At 53.4% G+C, this 23676-nt stretch overlaps 1 protein-coding gene across 4 annotated transcripts in view; it reads left to right on the top strand.

Annotated features, from left to right (window-relative positions):
- Nucleotides 1–23676, top strand: part of TNS1 (tensin 1) — a 174042-nt gene that overhangs the window by 79441 nt on the left and 70925 nt on the right. For 3 of the 4 annotated variants that reach the window (XM_082840656.1, XM_082840654.1, XM_082840653.1), the window contains 11 exons: nucleotides 1468–1639; nucleotides 3976–4026; nucleotides 5165–5287; nucleotides 5663–5727; nucleotides 7291–7374; nucleotides 10350–10462; nucleotides 10889–10949; nucleotides 11177–11252; nucleotides 11846–11975; nucleotides 13266–13331; nucleotides 14459–14575. In XM_082840656.1, coding sequence (XP_082696782.1) covers nucleotides 1472–1639; nucleotides 3976–4026; nucleotides 5165–5287; nucleotides 5663–5727; nucleotides 7291–7374; nucleotides 10350–10462; nucleotides 10889–10949; nucleotides 11177–11252; nucleotides 11846–11975; nucleotides 13266–13331; nucleotides 14459–14575 — 1054 coding nt within the window. In that variant the 5' untranslated portion in view covers nucleotides 1468–1471. Of the gene's footprint in view, nucleotides 1–1467; nucleotides 1640–3975; nucleotides 4027–5164; nucleotides 5288–5662; nucleotides 5728–7290; nucleotides 7375–8056; nucleotides 8152–10349; nucleotides 10463–10888; nucleotides 10950–11176; nucleotides 11253–11845; nucleotides 11976–13265; nucleotides 13332–14458; nucleotides 14576–23676 lie in introns of those variants that run through there. The other variant, XM_082840655.1, reaches the window with a different exon arrangement.

Here is a 23676-nt window from a genome sequence, read left to right as displayed (position 1 = left end):
TGCAGAGTGCGATGCTGAGGTTGTCCAGGTGGTGGTGCTGTTCTGCCTTGAGTAGGAGCCCCACCCACAAAGGCTGCAGGACAAGGAAAGACCCGGACTCAGAGGCCAAATTCAAAGTGGGCTCCCAGAGCACTGGCCCCTCTGCTACTTGGTCCCTGTCATTGCCACCACAGAGAAGCTGTATGTCACCCTTGGCTCTCCTATTTCCAAGTCCCGTCTACACAGTTGGGCTCGGAGCTAACCGTGGTGGAGATCTGTATTCTGTCCGGTTTCTTGGTGTCCCGGGGCTGTACCCCCATGTCACCCCATCACTTTGAAACACCCCATGGTATTCCTCCCGCTGCCCCTCCAGTCCCAACTTTACCCCACAGAAGTGAAGGGTTATCAACATGAACTGTGAGTTGCCCACCTTGGGTAGAGAAGGGAAGCAGGACCCTAGGAGGCTGGGGTGATGGGGTAAGAAGGGGAGGGTGTGAGGTGACCCCAGAAACTACAGGTGGACCTCAGAATGGAATGCCAGTGTCCTGAGACCCATTTCCCCTTCCCATCAGCTCCCCAGTGGGCACCCTGGACCCTCCTTTGGAAGAGCAGTTGGGTGAGGTGTAAAGGTGTGAGACCCCACCTCCCCTCACCCGGTGCCCAGCCCAGGGGGCTCCCCACCTCTCTGAGGAGCTCAGGTGGCACTGGGATGTCTGGGGATCACCTGCCGCTGCAGCAGCCCCCTCTGCTTCCTGAGCCCTTAGAAATCAGGGAGGTCACTGGTAGGAAGCAGCCCTGCGGGGCAGTGGGAGCTGCCAGAGGTGGGGAGAGAGCCAGGGAAAAAGGGCAGGAGCTGTCCTGCCTCTGGGGAGGGCTGGAATGTGTGCTGTGGTCTGGCTTACCTGGAGCCCAGGTGAGCATGTCACCTGAGCTGCCCCTGCTCCTGAGGGGCCTCCCCGCCCACTCCACAGCTCAGAGCAAGGGGAGGGCAGCAGAAGGCTAGCTCCAGGACGTGAGAGGACCCAGTTCAGGCTCTCCTTCCTCTTCCGGAGCCGTCCGGGGATCCTTCGAGAAACTTCTGCCAGACCAGGCGGCCACAGTATATTAGGAGGCTGAGCTGGACTCCCGGGCCCTGGCTGGTTCCGGCCCTGGCTCTGACCTCTGACCGCTGGGATCACAGGTTGAAGGCCATGCCGACAGGATTGATGCGCACCTAGGATTGGTGTCATCACTCTGGCTCTGAAATGGCCTGAGATCCTTGCCAGCTCCTGCCCAGCTCTGTTATCCCCGGCGCTCCCAGACTGGGCTTGTGGGCTGCATTGGCCTTGCCAGGGGAAGGCTCTGGCTTTGGCTCTGGGTCAGGGGGCAGCGAAGCCCCCGGGTTAGATTTGGGGGCCACGTATAGTGTGTAGGGGGTTTAGATCCCTGGACCTTGTCCTGGGGGCCTGGATTCTGATCAGGACCCGCCTCTGCCTACTGTCTCCCCAGAAACATGAGTGTGAGCCGGGCCGCGGAGGACAGCTGTGAGCTGGACCTGGTGTATGTCACTGAGAGGATCATCGCCGTCTCCTTCCCCAGCACAGCCAATGAGGAGAACTTCCAGAGCAACCTCCGTGAGGTGGCCCAGATGCTCAAGTCCAAACATGGAGGCAACTACCTGGTGAGGATGGGGCCCCTTGCCCGCTGGCCCAGTGCCCCGTCCTTTCTGCTTGCCACCTCCTCCTGCTGGTGTCTTGTCCCACCTGCCCCTGAGCCAGCTCTTCCTCTTCTCTCCCTGCACCTGCCCTTGGCCCTAGGAGTGTCTCTGCAGCTGGGATGCAGCATCTGGGGCCGAGTCGTGTGTGTGTGTGTGTGTGTGTGTGTGTGTGTGTGTGTGTGTGCGCGCGCGTGTGCTTGCTCTTGTCCATGTATGTGTGTGTGGTTTGTTTGTATGTATGTGTGTGTGGTTTGTATGTTTGTGTGTACGTGTGGGTACGCGCATGTGCGTGTGGGTGTACGTACGTGTGTTGACCAGGAGGAGAGAATAACGGTGAAAGCTCATGTTATTGAGCCCTGGTGATAAGCCAGGCCCTGTTCTAACTCCTTTTCACATATTTAACACCACGACAGTCCTAGGAAGCAGGTTTTTCGAGAACACAGAGAGCTGGGGTATTTGTCTAAGGTCACAGAGTCAGGAAGTGGCAGAGGTGTCATACTGTCGGTGCCGCTGAGCAGTCTTAGGGCAGAGTTGTGGCAGAGTGTGTCTTGAGAGACCTGGTGTTGCTGACACCGGGATCATACCTGGCACAGGAGGATCTCCTAACCAGTGTGGAGGAAGTCCCCTCCACCCCGCACCATGGTCTCTAACGTCAGAAGGGCTGCCCTGGGGGATTGGATCTATCCTGGCCTCATAGGAGCGCTCAGGCCTGCTTTACAGGGAGGTACTTGTGGCCTGGACCCACAGATTGGACAGACCATCATGAGGGGCTGCCCTGGGAGGTCTGAGCACAGGTGGGGTGTAGGGGCTGTATTAGGTCCCTAGGGCTGCTGTAACAAATTACCACAAATTAGGTGGCTTAAAACAACAAAATTAAGTTTTTCACAGTCTGGAAGCTAGAAGTCCAAATCAAGGTGTCAGTGGGGCCATGCTCTCTCCGAATCCCGCAGGGGAGAGTCCTGCCTTGCCTCTTCCTGTCTGCTGGTGGCTCCCGGCAGTCTAGTGCCTCCTTGGCTTGTAGTAGCCTTGCTCTAGTCTCTACTTCTGTCATCCTGTGACCTTCCTTCTTTCCTGTGTCCGTGTGGCCTCTCCTCTTCTTATAAGGACACCAGTCATTGGATTTGGGGCCCACCCTGAATCCAGGATGATCTCATCTCCAGATCCTTGACTACTTACATCAGCAAAGGACCTATTTCCAAATAAAGTCACATTCTGAAGTTCCGCGTCGATGTGAATTTTTGTGGGATACCATTCAGCCCTCTACGGAGACCCATCCGTCAGCTGTGTTGGGCGTTGTTAAGAGTCTGGCATTAAACATTGGAATGTTCTGGGTTGGAATGCTGCTGTGCTCTCACCAACTATCTGATCTTGGCACTTAGCCTCATTAAGCCTTAGGATCCCCATCTGTAAAATGGGTCTACTTACCTCTATGGTTGTGGAGAGAATTAAGGCAGGTGGTAGATGTAAAGTCCTTAGTGCGGCCTGGGAGGCTGTGGACACTGTAACACTGAAGTGTTAGCCATTGTTAATGGCATAAAGTGTGTTCCTTTACGGCCTCAAGAGTGGACCAGAAGCTATCTAAGATCCTGCCCTATTTCAGGAGCCCAGGATTCCATGGGTTTTTGCTGCATCCTGCCCGTTCCAGACCCTGCAGTCCTCTTCTCTCCCCAGGCGACATCACAGGGGTCTTGAGTTTCCCAGACCATGAGGTGGATGTGGGGAGTTCTGCACACCTCTTTCAGTGGTGGAGAAGGGAATCCAGAGGTTGGGGGATTCCCGTGGGATGTGGTCAGGTGTTGGGGGGTGTCTTCTGGGAGAGGGGTGTCAGGGGTCTGAGAGGGCTGACCCAGCACAGTTTGCACCCTCCTATGGAGGGCGTCCGACCACGGAGCAGTTACATCTTCGTGCGGTGAGCTTCTGAAGTCGACATGTGAAGAGGAAACCAGAGATGGCCAAATGCTTATTGTTTGACACTACTGAATTTCCATTCAGTGTGGAGAGATGCCCACCTTGGGGGTGGCATGTGGGACCTGAGACAGGTTCTGTCCCCTTCTCATCTTCAGTTCAGGATGTCCGCTCATCCAGGGGAGTGGCTGGGCATGTACATACTTGTTTCTGTCTCCCTCTTTATCCTGAGGACCTGTAGTTGAGTCCCTGTCCATCCGTGTGTATCTGGTAGGACTCCATGTATGGTCATGTAGGTAGAGTTTCCAGCAGGGAAGAGAGAGAGAGAGAGAGAGAGAGAGAGAGAGAGAGAGAGGGCCAACCTTCTCACAATCTCTTCCTTTTCCTCCTTCTAGCTTTTCAACCTCTCTGAGCGGAGACCTGACATCACGAAGCTCCACGCCAAGGTGAGTCCATGGCTGTTTGGGGTGGGGAGGGATTCTCCCTGCCTGGAAGAGGGAACGGGGGGGCTCCCTTCCTCTGAGGTTCCCACATTAGAATCTTGGGGGAAAGTGCTATGACAGTTTGCAAAGCCTGTTCAGACTTACAGTGCCATCTTCTATTTGGAAAATAGAAAATAATATATTTATTGTTTCTGTAATACGAATTACAGAAAGCAAAGCTCAATGCGGTGATTTCCACCAAGGTCTGCCACCTGTGGTGCACACAGAGTGTCTGGGGTGGGGCTGGAGCTCTGAGATTTTGAGTCTTATTGAAAAGTATCCTGGATTTAAACCAGCTGGGAATCACCACCGTAGACCCTCCTACAGCCAACTTTCTTTCACTTGCTGTTCAGTGTGCTGTGTGTGGGCTTTGCGTGCCCATCTGCTCCGGCCCCTGGATTATGGTGCCTGTCGCTGTGTGACCTTGAGCGGGTGGCAGACTTCTCTGGGCCTCAGTTTCCACCTCTGAAAGTGGACGGGCTGGATTAGATGTGCTCTCTGGGCCCTTCCGAGCACAGATTTTCTTTTACTTTAAAGTTTTGTGAGTTAAGAAAGGTTTGAAGGAGCCTGATGACTGCTCTTCAGATCTGCTCTCTGTCTCGCTCAGGCCTCCTTCGGCTGGCCTGAAAACTTGATGGTTTGTGTGTCCAGGGCCTGGAAAAGAGCCGTGAACAGGCTTCACCTTTCCTTCTTCCTCCCTGAGCCAGATCTCAGGGTTATCTGTGGGAGGAGAGCTGGGGAACAATGCTGGAGGCTCCCAGCGCATTTTAAGGTCGCAGTCATATGGAAGGGACTTGGGGCCATCGGCTCTAAGCCTCTGCTTTATGCACCAATCAGAAACGGGGGCTGGCGAAGGGGCTGTGACTGGCCTGAGGCCCACAGGGAGCCAGTGTCAGAACCCAGGGTCTGTAGGCCTGGGTCAGTGTCCTTTGCCTCCACACCCTTGCCTTCCAGAGTGTTGATGTGCAGGGCAGGAACTGAGGCCCCACTGCTGGTGGCATCGCTGTGGGGCTGGCGCGTGGCGTGTGTGAGCACCTCCCTACCCCCCCGCCCGTTGACTCTCTGGACTTCTGCCGCTTCTCACTCATGTCTTGGGCCACAGGTACTGGAATTTGGCTGGCCCGACCTCCACACCCCAGCCCTGGAGAAGATCTGCAGTGTCTGCAAGGCCATAGACACTTGGCTCAACGCAGATCCCCACAATGTTGTCGTTTTACACAACAAGGTCAGAGCGGGGGCTGCAGGATGTCTCTGTGTGTGTGTGTGTGTGTGTGTGTGTGTGTGTGTGTGTGTGTGCGCGCGCGCGTGCATGTTCATGCCCATGCACGAATATATTCTTGGATGCGTGTATGCACCTGCCCGTGTCACTGGATTGTGTGAGCGTGCAAGTTTGTTTTTGTGTGTACTCTCCTTCTTGGGGATAATCGATTCTGTCTGGGGTGCACCCCCAGGAAGTGGAGGTACCAACCTCCCATCCGCTTCCTCCCTCCTCCGATTCTCCCTGAGAACCCGCCCCTCTCTGCAGCCCCTGCCTGCCTTGCTCGGGGGCAGGAGGGCCAGCCTTAGAAGTAAAGGCTTTTGTGTTTCGGGGCTTTTTCAGGGAAACCGAGGCAGGATAGGTGTTGTGATCGCGGCTTACATGCACTACAGCAACATTTCTGCCAGGTAAGAGGGCCCCGAGCCTCCCATTCTCTGAATATTGACAGCAGAGCCCCCTTCCCCCACCCACCCAAGACCTCTCCCTCCCTTGGGGTTGGAGGATAAGGGCAGAGGAGGTGAGAGGTGCTGAGGACAGGGGGAGGAGCCCCTGGAAAGGAGAATGTCCCTGCCCTCAGCTCTGGGACAGGGGCCCCTGGACAGAGCAGGAGAGAGGAGACACCATCCCTGTGTCTGGGGCCCTGGGGAGGGGCAGCTGTGGGAGGCAGGCCCATGGATGGACACCCCATCCAGTCAGCTTCTTGGGGCCACTTTTCTTTGCCCAACTGCCTTCTGTTTACCTGAGTGAGCAGAGAGGGAGTCACAAAGAAATACTGGATCACATCTGGGTCCAGCAGAGCCGTCTGGAAGGTTTCTCATCTATTCCCCTGCTTCTGGCCAGCAGGGGCATCTTCCCACTTAGGTGTTTTGCATCCAGAATAGGAAACAACCAATGGGTGATTCCCATTCTGATTTGGATTTTCAGAGAGGCAGAGGAATTCCTCCACTCATTTAGTCATTTGACGACAGTTATGGGACCTCCACTGTGCAGGCGGCTCTAGGTGCTGGAAGTAGAGCAGTGGGCAAAGCCAGGCCACTGCCCTCATGAATGTGAAATGAGTAAACAAACACATCAGTAAGAGCAGGTGATGAGTACTTTGAAGGACGGAGACTAGAGCAAGACGGTGGGGAAAGGAGGCCTCTTGAGGAGGTGATATTTGAGCAGAATTAAGTGGCGAGAGGGGGGAAGAACTGAGTCTTATACAGTCCGTAAGGGGGTGGGGTGGGTGGTGGCAGGAGACCTTCCAGGCAGAGAAGAGGGAAGGACAAAGACCAGCAGTGGGAATTCGAGGGGCTGGCGTGTTTGGAGAGCCGAGTGAGTGAGGGGATGAAGAGTGGGAAGTGAAGCTGGGAGGAGGCAGAGCCCGGGGGCCTTGTACCCTTGATAAGGACTTTGAGGTTGATTCTGAGAGGGATGGGACCTCGTTGGAGAGTCAAGAATGGAGAAGCTATGTGATCTGTCTCTTTAAAAAATGATCTCTTTGAGGATGGGTAGAATGCTCTATGAAGGGCTTGCAATAGGACGGTAGTTTTATGACTTTAAGAAACCTGACCCAGCTTAATCTTTGCATAATGGTCAACATTTCCTGTGCACCTACTGTGTGCCTACATGTGCCAAGCTCTTTATAGATGTCATCTCACTCAATTGCCACAACAGCCTTCAAGGAAGGCACGGTTATCACCTCATTTGACAGGAAAGAAAAATCAAGTCCAGGAAGGTTACGTAACCTGCCGCAAGTTGCAGGGCTACTAAGTCAGTGATGAACTTGAGATGGGCTCCCAGGCTGCCTGGCTCCAAGGCCCTTGTGCTGAGTAGTGCAGCACGCAGGATGGAGAGATGCTGGGGCAGTCCTTTCCTGAAGGCATCTCCGGACAGAGTGGCCGGAGGGCTCTGCGGGTCTGGGAAGCAGGGCTGGGTGGACAAGGGACTCGTGGAGGTTGACTCCTCTGACCACCTGTCTCTCCCCACAGTGCCGACCAGGCCCTGGACCGCTTTGCAATGAAGCGGTTCTATGAGGATAAGATTGTACCCATTGGCCAGCCATCCCAGAGGAGGTAGGTCTCCAGGGCTCTTGGCCCAGTGCATGTGTGTTCGAGTGCGTGTGCATGTGTGTGCGTGTGTGTGCTCGCTGTACGTGGGAACTAGCCTCGTGTACCTATGGTGGGGGTGTACCAAGCATGCATGTTCAGGTGCCAGCCTGCAGGGGTGGGAGCTCAGGGACATGGGTGAAGCCGTGAGCAGCTGTGTGTGCTCACAGTGGGGCATGGCAGTTGGCTCCTGAGGTTGGTGCCAGAGAGCAGCAGGGGCAGCAGTGGGGGAGGTACCAGAAGGCAGCTTGTATAAGAAGGCAGTGCCTTTCTTCCTGGCAGCAGGGCTGCTTCCGTGTTTTGATGGGTCTACAGGAGGCTGATGTCACTGCCACCTGCCCTGAGGAGGTCACAGATGTTTGTGATAAGGGTCACCTTCTGCTGTGAGAGCTTTAAAATTTTACAACAGTCTCTCACCCATGTGGTCCCCAACAGCCCAGGCAGGAATCAGGACAGGGATGGATTCCTTCATTCATTTGGCAAATTTTAGGTACTCTAGTATGTTCCAAGTGCTGGAGGTATCTAGTTGGACAGGACAGAGTCTTTTGCCCTTAGTGAGCTGACATTGTATTGGGAAAGATGGACATTACACAAGTAAATAAACCTTCAAGGTCATTTCAGACAGTGGTAAGTGCTTTGATGGGGAAAAAACCAAACCAGAACATGACGGGCTAGAGAATGACAGGGGTGAACGTGAGGGGCTGATTCCAGTGTGCTGACCTTTCTGAGAAGATGACATGTGAGGTGAGGTCTGAGAAGGGAGAAGGAAACATCTAAGTAAAGGTCTGGGTTAAAGGGTCCAGGTAGAGGGAACAGCAAGTATAAAGGCCAAAATGTCTCACTGACTTTTCTATCCCTTCGGAACACTGACTGGGCAAGCAGGACCCCCTAGCTACAGATCCTGGAGCTTTTCAGCCTCTCCATGCTGGGGGTCCCCAACTCACACCCCGTCACCCCTACCTTGCCTGGCTAGAATGTGCCGGCACCACCGGGGACTGTTTCCACCATTGTAGCAGGAAGCCCAAGCAGAAGTGAGTGAGTCCTCTGACAACCAGCGCCTTACAACTGGCACAGGACAGCTGGTAGCCAGCCTCTGGGTCAGAGATCAGAAACGGAATGTCTTTATGTGCAGAAAATTCTGACTAGGCTGCCAGACACAGCAGCTGTGGATCAGTGAGAGTCTTCCCAGGGAAGAAGTCTCAGGGAGGAAAGAAGTATTATTTAAGATCCTGACTTGCTACCTGTGGCTGGTGGCCTTGGTCACGAGTCCGGCCCTTGACCTGGAAAGATAAGAGGTTCAAATAGAGGAGCACGATGTTGCAATGGCACAATGTGGCTTGGAGAGAGAGGGCAGAGCTGTCACATTTCTGAAGCGGAAAGCCTGGAGAATGGGGATTAGTGTTACCTCTCAGGACCAGGATTGTTCAGGGATTCCACCGTGCTAAATGTGTGCTTACGTAGCATGCCATTGGGGTGTGTGTGTGTGTGTCCGTGTTTACATTATCTGTATCTGCCGTGCAGCTCGTATCTGCAACTGCATCTGCTCATGGGTGGGTAATTCTGTCTGTGCCCAAATGTGGAAGTGCAGCTGCTGGGAAAGTGGCATTCCTTGCCACTTTCCCGCCTTCTTGTCAGTGTCGCCTGCAGGGATTGGAGCAGCTGGATGAGAGGAGGGCAGGGAGAGAGGGAGGGAGGGGCTTTGCCTGCAGCTCCCCCATTCATTGTCACCCCACCCCGGGCTCATTGTCCCCAGCACACAGACACATCCTGTTGGCACGATCAGAAGATCTGATAGGAACCCGCCATTCCAGGTTTCCGGTTTGAGCAACGGGGCTGGGGGCTGGGCAGGGGCCTGAATAGGAGCTCGTGCTGCCCATCAGATTATCTTGCTGGGAGAGTCCAAGGTGGCCCCACCCCAGCCCAGGGACAGAGGCCCACAGGCCTGGAGGTGGGCCAAGGAGCCAAAAGACGGGACAGGACCATTGTCATGGTTGTGAGCGTTCTGGTCTCACCGGCCTCAAATCAGAATGCATTCTGATTGGTCCAGCTGACCCAGCTTGGTGTCCTCTGGCCAGTCAGAAAAGGAGGACACACCAACCAAAAGGATTGGCCTCTCCTAGTAGATGCACTGGAGTGAGACTGCTTCCCTTCTCCTCCCACCTGCTCTCCTCCCACCTTTGTGTGCTCTTGCAGTGTGCCTTTGGGAGGCTGATGACCCTTTCTGGACCTAATTTTCCCTCTCTTCTAGAAGGAGTGGGGATGGCTTATTCCTTCCGTTCTTCCAACGAGATCTTTGTTAAGGGAATTGGGGCATGTTGACCCTAGAGATAGGAATACTTAGTGGAAGTTAGATATCCGCTAATGTCAAATATGGTACAGAGGAATTTTGTACCCTTCAGCGTGATATAAAAAAACGAAGGACCAGAATTACTGAGCTCTTACTATTTGCTGGATTGTCACGTGGCTGGTGGGTCTTGTGGGAGCAGAACTGGGGCCTGTGGGTACAAATGCAAGGTTGGTTTGGGCTCGGTGTGAAGCTGTCAGAGCTGTCTGTTGGTTGATCACCCTGCCTTGTGCGGTAGTGAACAGCTAAACGATGCCTGTCAGGGATGTGTGGGAGGGCATTTGGTCCAGCAGGAGATTCCTGGGCCGGGAGTGAAGCAGGAAAGAGATGGCCACATTGACCACCAGGAGGCGCCAGAGAACCCCAAGTGGGAGGTTTGGCTGGATGCCACTCCAGATGTAGTAGTACCTGTTCGCGTTCCTGGGGCTGCCGGCAGCAAGGGTGGAGACCCCACCTGCCAGGAGGCCTGGGGGTTGGTGCGGGGGGGGGGGGATGTTGGCAGGGCAGCCTACGGCAATATGCCGGGGGAAAAGAGAACAGAATGGCTCTGCTCCAGCAGAGGCCTCCCTGGCTGAAGCTGCCCTTCTCCCTGCTCCAGGTACGTGCATTATTTCAGCGGCCTGCTCTCTGGCTCCATCAAAATGAACAACAAGCCCTTGTTTCTGCACCACGTGATCATGCACGGCATCCCCAACTTTGAGTCTAAAGGAGGTACTTGCCCGAGCCCTCTAGCTTCCATTCCCCTCCTGTCTTCCATCTCTTTGTCTTAGGAGGCAGCCTTGGGGGTTAAAAATACGGGCTAGCTGCAGTCTTAGGCTTGGAGTCTCAACTGTACCACTTCCTATTTCTCTGAGCCCCAGTTGATTCATTTGCAAAATGGGTTGGATACTGGCAGTGCCTGTGGGCAGGTGACGCTGGGCGGTGTAGTGTTTTTGTAAACTCAAAATGCCTTTGAAATGAAAAGTTAGCATTTCTTCCTCTTTCTTTTTCCATTTCTCCTTCCTTTTTTCCTCCTTCCCTTTCCCCCTTTCTTCCCTTTCCTCCTCCTGGCCGATCCTTCCTTCCTTCATCTCTCCTCTCCCCCTTCCTCCTCCCGCTGTTTCTGCTGTCTTGGCTAATAGCACCCCTCCCTTACAGGGTGTCGGCCATTTCTCCGGATCTACCAGGCCATGCAACCTGTTTACACTTCTGGTATCTAGTAGGTATTCCACAGGGATGCCGGAGGTCCAAGGCTGAGGACTGGGGGCTGGGGGCCGGGGTTGGGGGGCTGCCTAGGACCTTTTCTAGGAGGACTTCTAGGGTAGGGCTGAGGGATGGGTCAGCGAGCTTTCACAATAGCCCCCTGGCAGAGGGGCAGCTGGGAGAAAGTGCACTGCCCGGCCGCCTCAGCAGCCCTCTGTCCCTCTGCCTGCCTCGCTCCCATAGCAACGTCCAGGGAGACAGCCAGACCAGCATCTGCATCACCATCGAGCCTGGGCTGCTCTTGAAGGGAGACATCTTGGTAAGTTGCCCCTCTGTCTCAAGCCCCCGCACTGCCGTTGAATTTTTCTTCCTTTTCTCTTCCTCCTCCCCTTCTGCCTCTCTGGACAAGAGCGTCCCTCCTGGTGGGCCACCAGCCTTGGGGTCGTTGGCTCTCAGGGGCCCTGCAAGGCCTTCCAACCTTGACGGTCCTTGTCCATCCCCTGCCTCAGTGTTGGATGTGCCTTCCCCCGGGCTTGCCCCTTGTTCTGGAGTATCTCCAGGGACATACATCTCTGTGTGAGCTGTTACCTCCGGGCTTCCTGCTGGTGACAAGGACTCCCTCAATTCTAACTTCACTCCTTCCTCCTGTGATTGAAATCCACTCCTACGTTGCCCATTCTGACTGGTGTACAGGAACTTCTTGGGAGGATAGCTTTGTCCCCACAGGGCAAGGCTGGCTGTCAACTCTCTGCTGTTCTGGAAGTTTCCGCAGAGAGCTCTGAGATCCTGTTTGGGGTTGGTGACCTTTTCCTCACTGGGTTTGGGGCTTAGTCGTGGAGCTGATAAGGAGGCCCCTTGGGACTAACTTTCCACCTTCGGCCCCTGATGGGCTCTGCTGTCTTTCCCACCCAGCTGAAGTGTTACCACAAGAAGTTCCGGAGCCCAGCCCGAGACGTCATCTTCCGCGTGCAGTTCCATACCTGCGCCATCCATGACCTGGGGGTTGTCTTTGGGAAGGAGGACCTTGATGATGCCTTCAAAGGTGGGCTCGCTGAGTAGAGAGGCAGACCTAGCAAGGAATAATTAGGCCACAGGATAGGAGAGCAATAATGGAGGGGCTGTGGCAGCAGTGAAGGGTGACCGTTTTCCCACGGGAAGGGAGGTGTTCCGGGAGCTGTCTCCCTTTGCTTCTTTCCTCGATTTGTTTAAGGTTTTATCTGTATTACATTCAGGCCCAGGACGTGTCCACATCCGTCCACCCATCCACTCATCCATCCATCTGTCCATGTATAAATCCACCAGCATCACTGTGTGTCTGTATGTGCCAGGCATGCGCTAGACCCTGGTGATACAAAGAGAAAGACGTCAGGCCCTACCCTCAGGGAGCTCCCAGTCTTATGGGAGAAAGGCACAAACAGACATGATGCTATGAAGTGATGCTTGCAGTGATGGAGATATACATAGGCATGCTGGGTGCTCCAGGGAGCCGACACCACCCCTGCTGTAACTTCCCTTCCTGCAAGCAGTGGATGGTGATCTGTGTGCAGATTGGGCTCAGGCAGAGATCAGAGCGTGGGGCTGGGGCTCTGAGGAGGAGAGGCCTGATCCCCCAGTGTGGTCTGGCTCATGCAGGAGAAGGATGTTTCTATGATGAGCTTTCCCTGTACCGGAGCCAGGAGAGCAAAAGCAGAAGATGCTGTTATAATTGCAGAAGAGAATGTAAATGTCATCAGTCTTAACAAAGAAAGTAAGAGAATAGCTGACAAAATAAACGTAGAGTTGCGGAGAGGTGGGAGAAGGGAGGGGCCCAAACTTCCTCCTCCTACATGGAGGGAATCAGGGCACCATCGGAAATGGACAGATCAAGAAACAGAGGCTTAACCATCGTATTGAAAGTTTCAGAGGTAATCAGAAGGGTGAACTAATAATGATACCAGTAGTCATGGTAATAATAATAATAAACCAGGTTTAAGAAGGGAGGTGGGAATACTATAAGTGATCCAAATTGTTCATCTTCATAGTGGTGAACCAGTGAAGATTATTTGAAACTGATGTATCTAGAAATAGTGGCATAAAAACTGTGGCTATTATTTAGGGTCTTAGAGGTGACTGCTCGTAGAACAAGAAATAGAAATGCTAAGCAATGGTTACCTCAGACAGGTAAGACAGGGCTAGGGTGGGTAGGAGACTTAATGTCATTATGTATACTACTTATTATATTATCAACCATGTATACATGTATTACTTGAAACTCTTCTAGAAGAAAACTTTTTGTGGAGTCCTCTTTTGGGAATCAGTTGCCCATTTTTGTTTTTCCTTTTCCTTTTTTCAGATGATCGATTTCCAGAATATGGCAAAGTTGAATTTGTGTTTTCTTATGGACCAGAGAAAATTCAAGGTAAATGCCAAGTTAGAATCCATCGATTCATTCCCTTCCCTCCACTCTGCCCTGCCCGACCTCAACCATTTTCCCACTGATCTGCTCTACAAATATCAAGTTACCTGTGGTTGAGAGTCAGGCCAGCAGTAAAAGATCTGGGCGTCATAGTGGACCCCCAGCTAAACATGAACCAGTGACTTAATCTCTGGATAATAAAAATAAAAAAGTAGACAGAGAGGCGCTGGGTTGGATAAACTATTCTGGCCCCATTAGGTCATCATCCTATTATATTCAGAGACTGAAGCATGGTGGACAGAGGGAGTGGCCAAGGGGACTCTCAAAGGTGCTGGATGGACGATAAGTATTTATGAGAACGGAGGTGATTCAACCTGAAGATGAGAAGGCCAATTTAATAATAGCCTTTAAGCCGTTAGACTGGTTATATGTGGAGACCAGTTGTTCTTCATCTTATTTGGGAACAGAATAGGAAGAGGTGAAGTCAGGTTACAGCAGAGGGACTCTGGGCAGACTAAAGAAAGGACTGCTGGGTCAGGACGGTAACTCACCCAGAAGGCCTGACTTGCATCCTGGGCTTTCTCTGGATGTGTAGGAGAGATTCTGCCTCTCTCCTCAGATTTCTGCCTGCAGTGGCAAGCATCTTAAGTGGAAGGGCAGGGGGATGGCTGGGATGACCTGTGTCCTCTCAACGTCAAGGCTGTGATTTGCCTGCTGTCCGTGACCCCGTGCAGCCCATCACAGGCCTCTCCTGCACTTCCCCCTGACTCCAGGGCCAGACTCTCTGGACTCTTGGCACTGCCCCAGGGCTCCCTGGGACACAGAAGAGAAAGAGGCAGCCACCCAGCCAGGGGGTCCCCCAGCTTTCTTCTAAAGGGTCTTTGTTGCTCAGTGCTGCTGTCCTCATTTACCCTTATGACCTGGTGTGAACCTTTTCAAGAATGCAAGAAACCAGACTCCTGGGTTCTCCATCCAACTTAAGCGAGTGGTCCTGCCTCGCCATGGTCAAGAACATGAGAAGTCCCTTAGGGAGCATCCTTAGGGAACTTGTTGGTTTCCTCTGTTTTTCCAGCTGCTGATCGGTTTTTTCTTTCTCTTCGCGGTCGTCTCCGCCTTTCCCATTTTCTAAGGCATGGAACACCTGGAGAACGGGCCGAGCGTGTCTGTGGACTATAACACCTCCGACCCCCTCATCCGCTGGGATTCCTATGACAACTTCAATGGGCATCAAGATGATGGCATGGAGGGTAGGTGGGACCAGTGGCTTCCAGCCCCTCTGCGGCTGCACAGCCCCTGCTCACAGGGCCTCGGCTGTCTCGGTTTGCTATGACACCGTACTGGGTTCAAAGGGAGGGGAGGTGCAGAGGAGAGGTGCAAAGCACCTCTGAGAGGTCACAGTTCAGTGGGGGAAGATAAAACAAAACAGGAATGAGCTGAAGAGTGAAGTGAAACAGCCGTACAAGGGTGTATCCTTCGTGCCGAATGAGTCCCATAGGCAGTGAGTGCTCTGAGATTGGCAGGGGGTGGATTCTTGAGAGCTGGAGTGGTCTGGGAGGGCTCCTTGGAGGAAGTGGCCTTGCGTGGAGCTTGAGATACCCTCCTGTGCTTAAAACACAGCGTTTGTTAGATTTCTTTTAACCCCGTTGTTGGATTTCTCCAGGCTCCCTGCCCGAGTTCTCTGGGGTCAGAGCACTGGGAAGGTAGACACAGCATTTAGGATCCACAAGCTTTCATCAACAGCCAATGAAAATGTTTGTGAGCTGGAAGCAAACTGGTCGGCTCCAGAATTTGAAAAGAAAGCAGCAGAATTGAAATGAATATTTGTTTAATTTAGCAACGAAACCTAACATAATGTCAAATGGTCATCCACAACTCAGTTCAACTCCTGAGAGTTACGTATGCGTTCTGTTGATTTATGTGGTCCATTTGAGTATGTGTGATGGGATGCAGGGCGGGGCCTCTGAGAATGAGCATGTCTGGAGCTCAGGAACTCTTGAGACGCCCTGTCTGGAGTTTGGCCACAGGCTTGTTACCCTGATTTGGTCCCAGGATCACGGAATGTGGAAGCTAGGAGGACCTCAGGACCGTTGGCCCACCCCCCATCAGTTTTCAGCCGGGGTAACTGAGACCTGCGTCCGCACCCCGGCCCAGAAGGAAGCATCTCTTGATTTACTCCCATGGCCAGGATATGTCCTTTCGAGGACACCAGCACCCAGCCTCTGTGCTTCTCCTCCCAGCTGAAGCTTGTCCTGGGGTGGGCACCCTGGGCCATGTGGCAGAGCTGGATTAGGTAGACCAGGGACCCTCACCCTGGTCTCCACCTCCAAGGTTTTGGATTTGTTGACTCCATGCTGCAAGTCTTTTAGGCCTTTTCCTGCATAAAGATTCTCCCTCTGACCTTAGAGACACCAGAATGAGCGATGCAGTTCAGAGGGGGTGGGATGAGGGCGATGCTTAGGCTAGAATTTAGGGTTTGATGGGAGAAGTTCATGTGCAGTGTTGCAGTGGTGCAAGTTTGTCCTCTCCCTACCTAGTTCCCGCACTTCTCCCCCACCCCTCCGGGGGCCCAGACACTCCACCGGGGCCCTCCCTACTGTGCTGAGGCTGCCCCCCCCCCCCGGCCCCCGCCAAAGCGCTCCTCTTCCTGCTCCAGCCATGTCCCCTTGTGCCCTGGAGCTGGGGAGAAGGCAGAGGATGAAATGAATCAGTCCTGAGGTACCGGTGGCTGCCAGCCTAATTCTTCATCGTTCTGGGGATGTTTGCATTTTTAACAAGAACACTTGGCAATTGGAAGGAATTTTCAATGTCTCTCCATCTCTCCCTGGTGTGGATTCAACGCGATGATAAATGTAAAAACATTTAGTAAACTATAAAGTGCTAGGCAAACAAAAGGTAAAACAGCTAAGGGGAAAGGAGGGGCTGCGGGAAGGATGGGGCTTGGGACACAGTCAGCCGTGAGGGAAGGAAGCAGGTGGACTGATCAGGAGGCTGGGACCAGAGGCAGGGAAGGGGGAGGAAGGAAGGGGAGAGGGGGGCCCCGGGCTCCTCTCCCTCCCCCTTGCCCGCCCTCCTCTCTCCTCCGATCTGCTCTCCCAGGCAGAGGAATGGAACCAGTAGGATCTTTTGGCCAGTTAAAGGTCAGCTCGTCCCGTAGGGACAGAGGGGCTCCTGTCTGGAGGCTGAGACACTGGCCCTGCGCCCAAGGGTGGGAAGGGAAGGCAGCAGCTCACAGCCCTGCCGTCCTCTTCCCTTGCTGGCTGGCCCGGGCCCGGAGCTGGGCGGCTGGAGCGGTCACCCGGGCAGACCCAGCCTGTCCCGCTGTGTACTCCCCACTGTCACTGGGCTGCATCCCCCACAGGGACAGGAGAGTCAGTGGGGTGGCCCCGGGGCAGGAGCAGTGATGTTATCCTCACCCTGCTTCTCCTGGCTGGAGCACTTCTAAAAGGCTCTAGATTCTGGGGCCCAGAGGTAAATGCATTTTCTTCTGGCTAATTCTCTGGTTCATGAGAGGGAAGCCCAAGGCCTCTGTCTGTTCCCCTAGTTGCGTGCAAGTCACTGTGCTCCAGTTTCCACACGTGCTAGCTGGGATAAGGGCCCCTAACCTCCAAGACTCTGGGGTGCTCAGGAGATGGCCCACGCTGGAGCCTGGGCGGTGGTTTGGCCATTTGCTGGAGCTGCGCTCGGGCTGGGGGATGGCCTTGTGGGCTGCAATGTGGTGCCCGGGGAGGCCCTGGACCAGGAGAGGCAGGATGACCCTGAGGTGCTAGAGCGCTCGAGCACGTGTGCTTTAGAGCCCAACTGCCTGGTCCACACTGTGGAGTCTCCCGTCTGCAGCTGTGTGCCCTTGGTCAAATGATCACGCCTTCCTGTCGTTTTCATTTCTTTATCTGCAAACGGGATGGTGACGGTACTCACGTGATTGGGTTACCGTAGCAATTTTCATGAGAGGTAGTTTGTCCTGTGGTTAGGACTGTGGCCTCTGGAGCCAAACTATCTGGGTTCAAATCCGCCACCAAGATGCCATCCTCTTGGGGCCTCCATTGACTCTGTTGTAACATGGGGATTTGGTTGACAAATCATTTCGAGCACCTTTCGGGGAGCGGGAGCTGCAGAGGGGCTGCCTGCTGTGTTCCCTCGTGAGTCTCTGTCACGTTGGTAGTGACCACGATCTCAGGGGTCTGCTGACAGGGCTCGGGAGGAGGCCCCTTGGCCTTGGGAGCCAGCTCGGGCTTTGCCACGCGCCGGTTACGATGCCAAGAACTTGATAGCCTCCATCTCATCTAACACTTGCAGCCACATTGTGAGGTGGGCACTGTTATTATGCCTGGATGGGGGACTGGGGCACAGAGGGGTTAAGTGACCTGCCCAAGGTAGCCTCGCTAGTAGAGAGCGGATCTGATGTGGAACCCCGGTGCTAACTGCTATAGCGTCCTCAGCTGGCCGTCGTCCCCAAGGGTCTGTCCTGGGTGTCTGGTCCTGTGGCAGTACCTGGGTCCCGCTGAGCTTGGGTGAGGGTCTGCTCGCTCTGCCCCCCACTTCTCACCACTGGACAGTCCAGATCTCCCCTGCCCTGCCTCTCAGTATGGGCGGGGGGCTTATACGCGGTGAGGCACGGAGTGCAGTACCCTGTGGCAGGTACCCAGCAGGGCTGCGCTGCCGGGAACAGCTGAGGCACATCCCTGATGTCCCCCTGTCCCCCCCCCCCTCCCATACACAGGAGGGGCGGCTCACGCAGGACTGCCTCTGGTGAGGGGCTGGCCTCTCAAAATACGGACAGGGTGGTGTGTTGGAGGTGAGGTGAGGCCATTTCTGGAAGCTGCCCGCCTCTGCTATTTCAGGCCCACCAGGGGCGGGTTTAGGAGGAGTGGCCTAGTCCCTCTGGAGTCCACCGGGTGACTCAGAGTGGTGGGCGGGGGCACCGAGCCCAGCTCTGGGGGCAAAGGTCATCTCTGGCCCGGGCCCCACCTCGGCTCTCCCTGAAGTGAGAGGCGGTCGGTGCTGGGGTCAGAGCTCCGTTCCTCCGGGAAGCCCTCCAGGTGACCCCGACTTTACCCTCCATGTCAGGAATTGCTCTGTGTTTAACCCCTCCCTCACTGCCTGCATCCCTACCCTCTGAACCCTCGTGCAGGTTTCCAGTTGAAGGCGTGCAGACCCGTGGCACTCAGCATGCTGTTCCTTCCCTTCAGGGCGTCCCCTGTCAATCTCAGCAGCAAAATGAAGGAAGAAAACATGTGGGAACTTCTGATCTCTGCAGGCCGGCCCCCCCAGATCACAGAGCCCATCTCACACCCTCCTGCTGTAGAGAGGAAACTGAGGCTCGACAGGGGAAGGGACCTGTCAAAGAGGGGGACATCCCTACAAGTGGAACCCTCCTTTCATGATCTCAGCTCACCCTGTTGCAGCCCCATTACGTGATGACCATACCGCATGTAGGGAGGTCAGCGCTCTAGCCCGGGGTCAGGAGATCAGAGTAAGGCTGGCGTGTGAATTCAGGTGTCAGCTGCAAATCCCTCCCACCCCTGCCTCCTCACCTTAGATGACGGGATGCTCACTGCCCCACAGGGTGGCCCATTTCCCTGGAGGATGGGGCCAGGAAGTCGGGTCAGAAACAGAAGGAGAGTGTGCCTCTGTGTGGTGGGCCTAGGCTGCGGTGACCGTGCTGCTCAGGACCATTTGGGCTCCCCTACACTTAAGCCAGAAGGAGGGGGAGGTGATGAAAGGTGAAGAATCCAATGAAGAACCTTCTGAGCAGAGAAGTTTCCAGGCCTTGGGACAGGCGGCCGGGGAGCATAGGATGAGTGCCTGTCGTTTTGGGGACTCCTTACTTTGGGAACAGAACCCCGTCGTGAGCCTGATGACCAACAGACTGATGTCGTCGTCTGCTTGGGTGGCCATTGCAAAGTACCACAGACTGTTTGCCGTAAACAATAGACATTTATTTTCTCACAGCTCTGGAGGCCAGAAGTCTGAGATCAAGGTGTGGGCAGGGTTGTTTCTCCTGAGGCCTCGCTCCTTGGCTTGTTGACAGCCGTCTCCTCTTTGTGTCTTCACATGGTCTTCCCTCTGTGTGTGTCTGCGTCCTCACCTCCTCTTCCCTTAAGGACATCAGTCATATTGGATTAGGGCTGACCCTTATGACCTAATTTTAACTTAATCACCTCTTTAAAGGCCCTGTCTCCAAGTACAGTCACATTCTGAGGTACTGGGGGTTAGGACTTCAGCATATGAATTTTGGGAGTGGGGACACAATTCAGCCCATGACACCCAGGAAGGAGTTTCCTGGGTTGCCTGTAGCTGGATGCCTGGAGTCTTGGTCCTGAGTGAGGAGGAAGAGAAGGTCCAGGGTGGGTGGAGGGGAGAACAGTCTGGTCCCCCACCAGCCTCCCCCTCTCTGCCTCTCTCCAGTTTGGTCTGGAGCCTGCCAGCTCAGCGCTCTGGCTGGTACCACATTTCACAGCCTCCAGAAGCCCCATTAGCTCTCTGGCCTGAGTAATGAAGCCCCGTGCCCAGATCCCAGCTCCCTGTGGGTGGGAGCAGGGCTGTGTTTTTGCCTATGCTGCACGGAGCTGTCTCCAAATTCCTCCAGAGTGTTCCAGGGCAAGCCTTCCCGGAAGCAAGTGCGAGACCAAGGGGGTGTGGGCTGCCTTCCGATTCTGAGAAGCCCACAGGTTGACCAGGCCAGAATTATCTCATTGCCCACCCACTCCCCCCCGCCCACCTTTCCCCAACCTCCTTGGACACTGAGTTGATTAGAGTTTCTCAAGACTTAAAAGAGGACGGGGGAATAGGGGCTGAGGCTGGATAAAGCAGCAGATTGCTCGGAGCCAAAAGGAGTAATGAAGGGAGAAGTGACAAGTCTGCTGGCCTGGCTGAAGATGGCAGGGGGACTAATAACCACCCCTGCAGGATGCCCGGCAGCCCTTCTTTTGTTTCTGTGGGCAGCCCCGTCAGAGCCAGGGGCTGGTGGCAAGGAGGCTTGGTTTTGTGCCCCAGCCTCTCACCCTCAGGCTCTGTGAGGAGAGGAATCCCCTTCCTTGGGGGACAGATTCCAGCTCTGGAGGACACCCACCTCCTCTTCATGTTCTTTTGTCTGAGCTGGAGAAGAGCCTCCCTGATGGTAGCCAGGAGTCCCTAGCCTGTGGTAACTTCTCATGAGCTGGGCTTGTCCAAGGATTCTCTGATATTTTTTTTCTTTTGAGAGAAAGGAAAGAGGAAGGGAGAGAGACACACAAACAGGCAGAGAGTGAGGAGAGAGAAACAGGTGAGAGACATGGAGAGACAGACAGACTCAGACACACACTGGCCTGGGAGGCAGGAGATTTGGGTTTGGGTGTCCTTGGTAAATCCTTTTCTTTAGATCTTTTTTATTTCCTGTAAAATGAGGAAGTTGGAGTAGCAATTCTTTCCATTTCTTTGAGCTCATTACTCCTTTTTGTGACTTGTGAGGAGCTAAGATGGACTTAGCTTCCCTCTCTTGAGCTTGTAGTGGGAAGCAGCATTGCTCAGTGGCTGTATCAGTCAGGAGGGGCTTGGTTATGCTGCATAACAAACAGCCCCAAATTCTCAGTGACTTAACCAACAAAAATGTATTGCTTGCCCACGCTGCCTGTGCAGTGTGGATTGACAGGGGTCTTTGTTCATCTTACTTCCTCCAGGCTGATGGTGGCTTCATGGCATAGGTGCATCCACCACTGCTGCTGAAGTAGGCAGAGGACACTGTGACCTGCACGCTGCTTCTGTCTGGACATGACACACTCTCCTTCTGCTCACATTTCATTGGCCCAAACATGTCACACATCCATGCTTAGTTTCAAAGGGGGCAGGGGATTTGTGTGTGGAAGAAAGTAGAAATATCGTTGAACAGACTGATGTCTACTCTAGGGATTAAGACTGTGGAATTGAGAATCGGAAGATCAGTTCCAAGCTCTGTGGTTTATAATTGTGTTCCTAGGTCAGGTCACTCTGCCTCTCTGATGCCTCATCTGTAAAATCGGTACAATAACAGTACTTTCCTTCCAGGGCTGTTGTCAAGGCTCAATGAGGTAACGTATGTGCAGTGTGAAAAGTAAGTGCCTGGTGTGTACTATGCTGGCAATAATTTGTGTCTATTATTATTATTATTGAAGTGCTGGAGGAAAGAAGATAGAGGTGTGATTTTGAATGTATACAAGCCCTCTCTTCTTAAGAAAAAAACCACATTCCCCTGGTCCCTCTACTCTCTGGGAACTGTCTGTAGCTGGTTCTGTTCTGGGAGCCCCACTCTTGGAAGTCAAGAGACTTGCCTCTGACACTAACTTGCTGTGTGACTTTGGAAAAGTTACTTTCCCTCTCTGGCTCTCAGTTTTCCTTATCAGTGAATTGAGGGGGGTTGATATGCAAGGAGACTTCCAGCTCTACAACTCTAATGATGACAGTGATGATGACAAAGGTGATGACTAGATGATAGCTAGCCTTGTGTTCTTACCCTGTGTATGTTCTCTTGGTTACTCCTCCCCAAATGCCTATAGGTGGCTGCTGTTTTGTAACTATTAGGCTGACCAAGCAGAACTTGTTAGGATGTGGTTTTAAAGCTTCCCCTGCGCCCGAATGACATTAGGGTGAGTCCCGTGCCTTTTCTAGTCACGCTCAGGTAATGTTATACAAGAGCCTCTGGGCAGTAATAACGACGCCCAGAGTGAACTTGGTGAACTTGGTGCTTCACCCAGAATTAGTTCTTCCCCCTTGTCTGCCCCTACCTTGCTTCAGCCGTGGATGGGGAGGGGGTGGGGGTCGTTTCTGTAGGTTTTCTCTCTGTCTCCCTGACTGATGGGAAGAGAGGAAGGAGAGAAGGGATGGGAACATTTTGACTTGCCTGCACCCCTGTTAAGTGGAGACACAGGCACGGATGATATGACATCTGAGCTCTTTGACAGGAAGGTTCCGGGTGACTGTTTCCTCCTGCAGCACTTCCGTGGATGTTTTGGAGCCCCTCCCCCCTTGAACTCCCCAAGAGTCTCTTCTCACCGTTTCCTTCGGGTGGGTGACTGCAGATCTGTCAGAGGCTCACCCTTTCCTCGGCCCGAGCATCCCTCGCTCCCTCCGTCTCCTCCTGTGGAGGTGTTTCAGCCCTCCAGGTGGCCCTCTAGGACAGGATGTGAGGCAGCCCTGGGCTGGATCTCTCCCCTTGGCCCGCAGGAGCCCTAAGGCGCCCTTGGGCTCAGCAAAGCTTGGGACTGAGGTGGCCAGTGCAGCCGCTGTCTCTGTTCCCTGGCTGGCCTCTCACCGTGTGGGCTTCCAGGCCTGAGCTAGGCCCGTCTCTCACGTTTTCCAGCCCCAGCGGACTCGAGCTGAGCTGAGCAGACTCACCGAGGTGAGGGGAAAGCCCCTCCCTGGCAGGTGGTACTTGCAGCAAAACAACACTCTTCTCTCCAAGATTCCTCTTAGAATCACTCACTTTCTGATCCTTTCACTCCCTTGACATGGGTGTGTGTGGGGGGCAGTTTAGAGCCACAGAACAGTTTTCAGCCATCACTGTCTTAAAAATTTTTTTTGATAGCTAATATTATATATTCCCAATATAATATAATGAAGTGATATTACATTGATATAATTTACTATCATAACTTCACCTATTTAAAGAGTAGAATTCAGTAGGTTTTAGTATATTTAGGGTGGTACAACCCTCACCATAATCTAATTTTAGAACATTATCACCCCCCTCGAAGAAACTTCATACTCATTAGCAGTCACTCCCCACATCTTTACCCACCCCCAGCCCTAGTCTACTTTCTATCTCTATAGATTTGTCTGTTCTGCATATTTCATGTGAACAGAATTACACAGTATGTGGCCTTTCGTGGCCTTCTTTCACTCAGCGTGATGTTTTCAGGGTTCATCCAGTTTGCAGTGTGTATAGTTCATTTTGATTTGCTTTGTAATATTCTATTGTATGGCCATACCACATTTTGTTTATACACACATCAGTGGATGAATATTTGCACTGTTTCCACTTTTTGGCTATTATGAAGAATGCTGCTATGGGCATTCATGTATAAGTTTTTGCATGGACTTATGTTTTCATTTCTCTTGGGTAGATACCTATGAGTGGAATTGCTGGGTCATATAGTAACTCAATATTTAATCATTTGAGGAGCTGTCAGACTGTTTTCCAAAGTGACTGCACCATCTTACATTCCTACCAGCCAGTGTATGAGGATTACAGTATCTCCACATCCTCACCAACGCTTGTAATTTTCTATCTTTGGGATTCTAGCCATCCTGGTGGGTATAAAGTGGTATTTTATTATGGTTTTGATTTGCATTTCCCTAGTAATTAATGATGTTGAACATCTTTGTTAATTGGCTGTCT

The sequence above is a fragment of the Leucopleurus acutus genome (assembly GCF_964270905.1).
Source record: "Leucopleurus acutus genome assembly, chromosome: 6".
Lineage (NCBI taxonomy): Eukaryota > Metazoa > Chordata > Mammalia > Artiodactyla > Delphinidae > Leucopleurus > Leucopleurus acutus.
The sequence above is the reverse complement of the archived record's forward strand: the minus strand, read 5'-3'. Positions and strand labels throughout refer to the sequence as shown.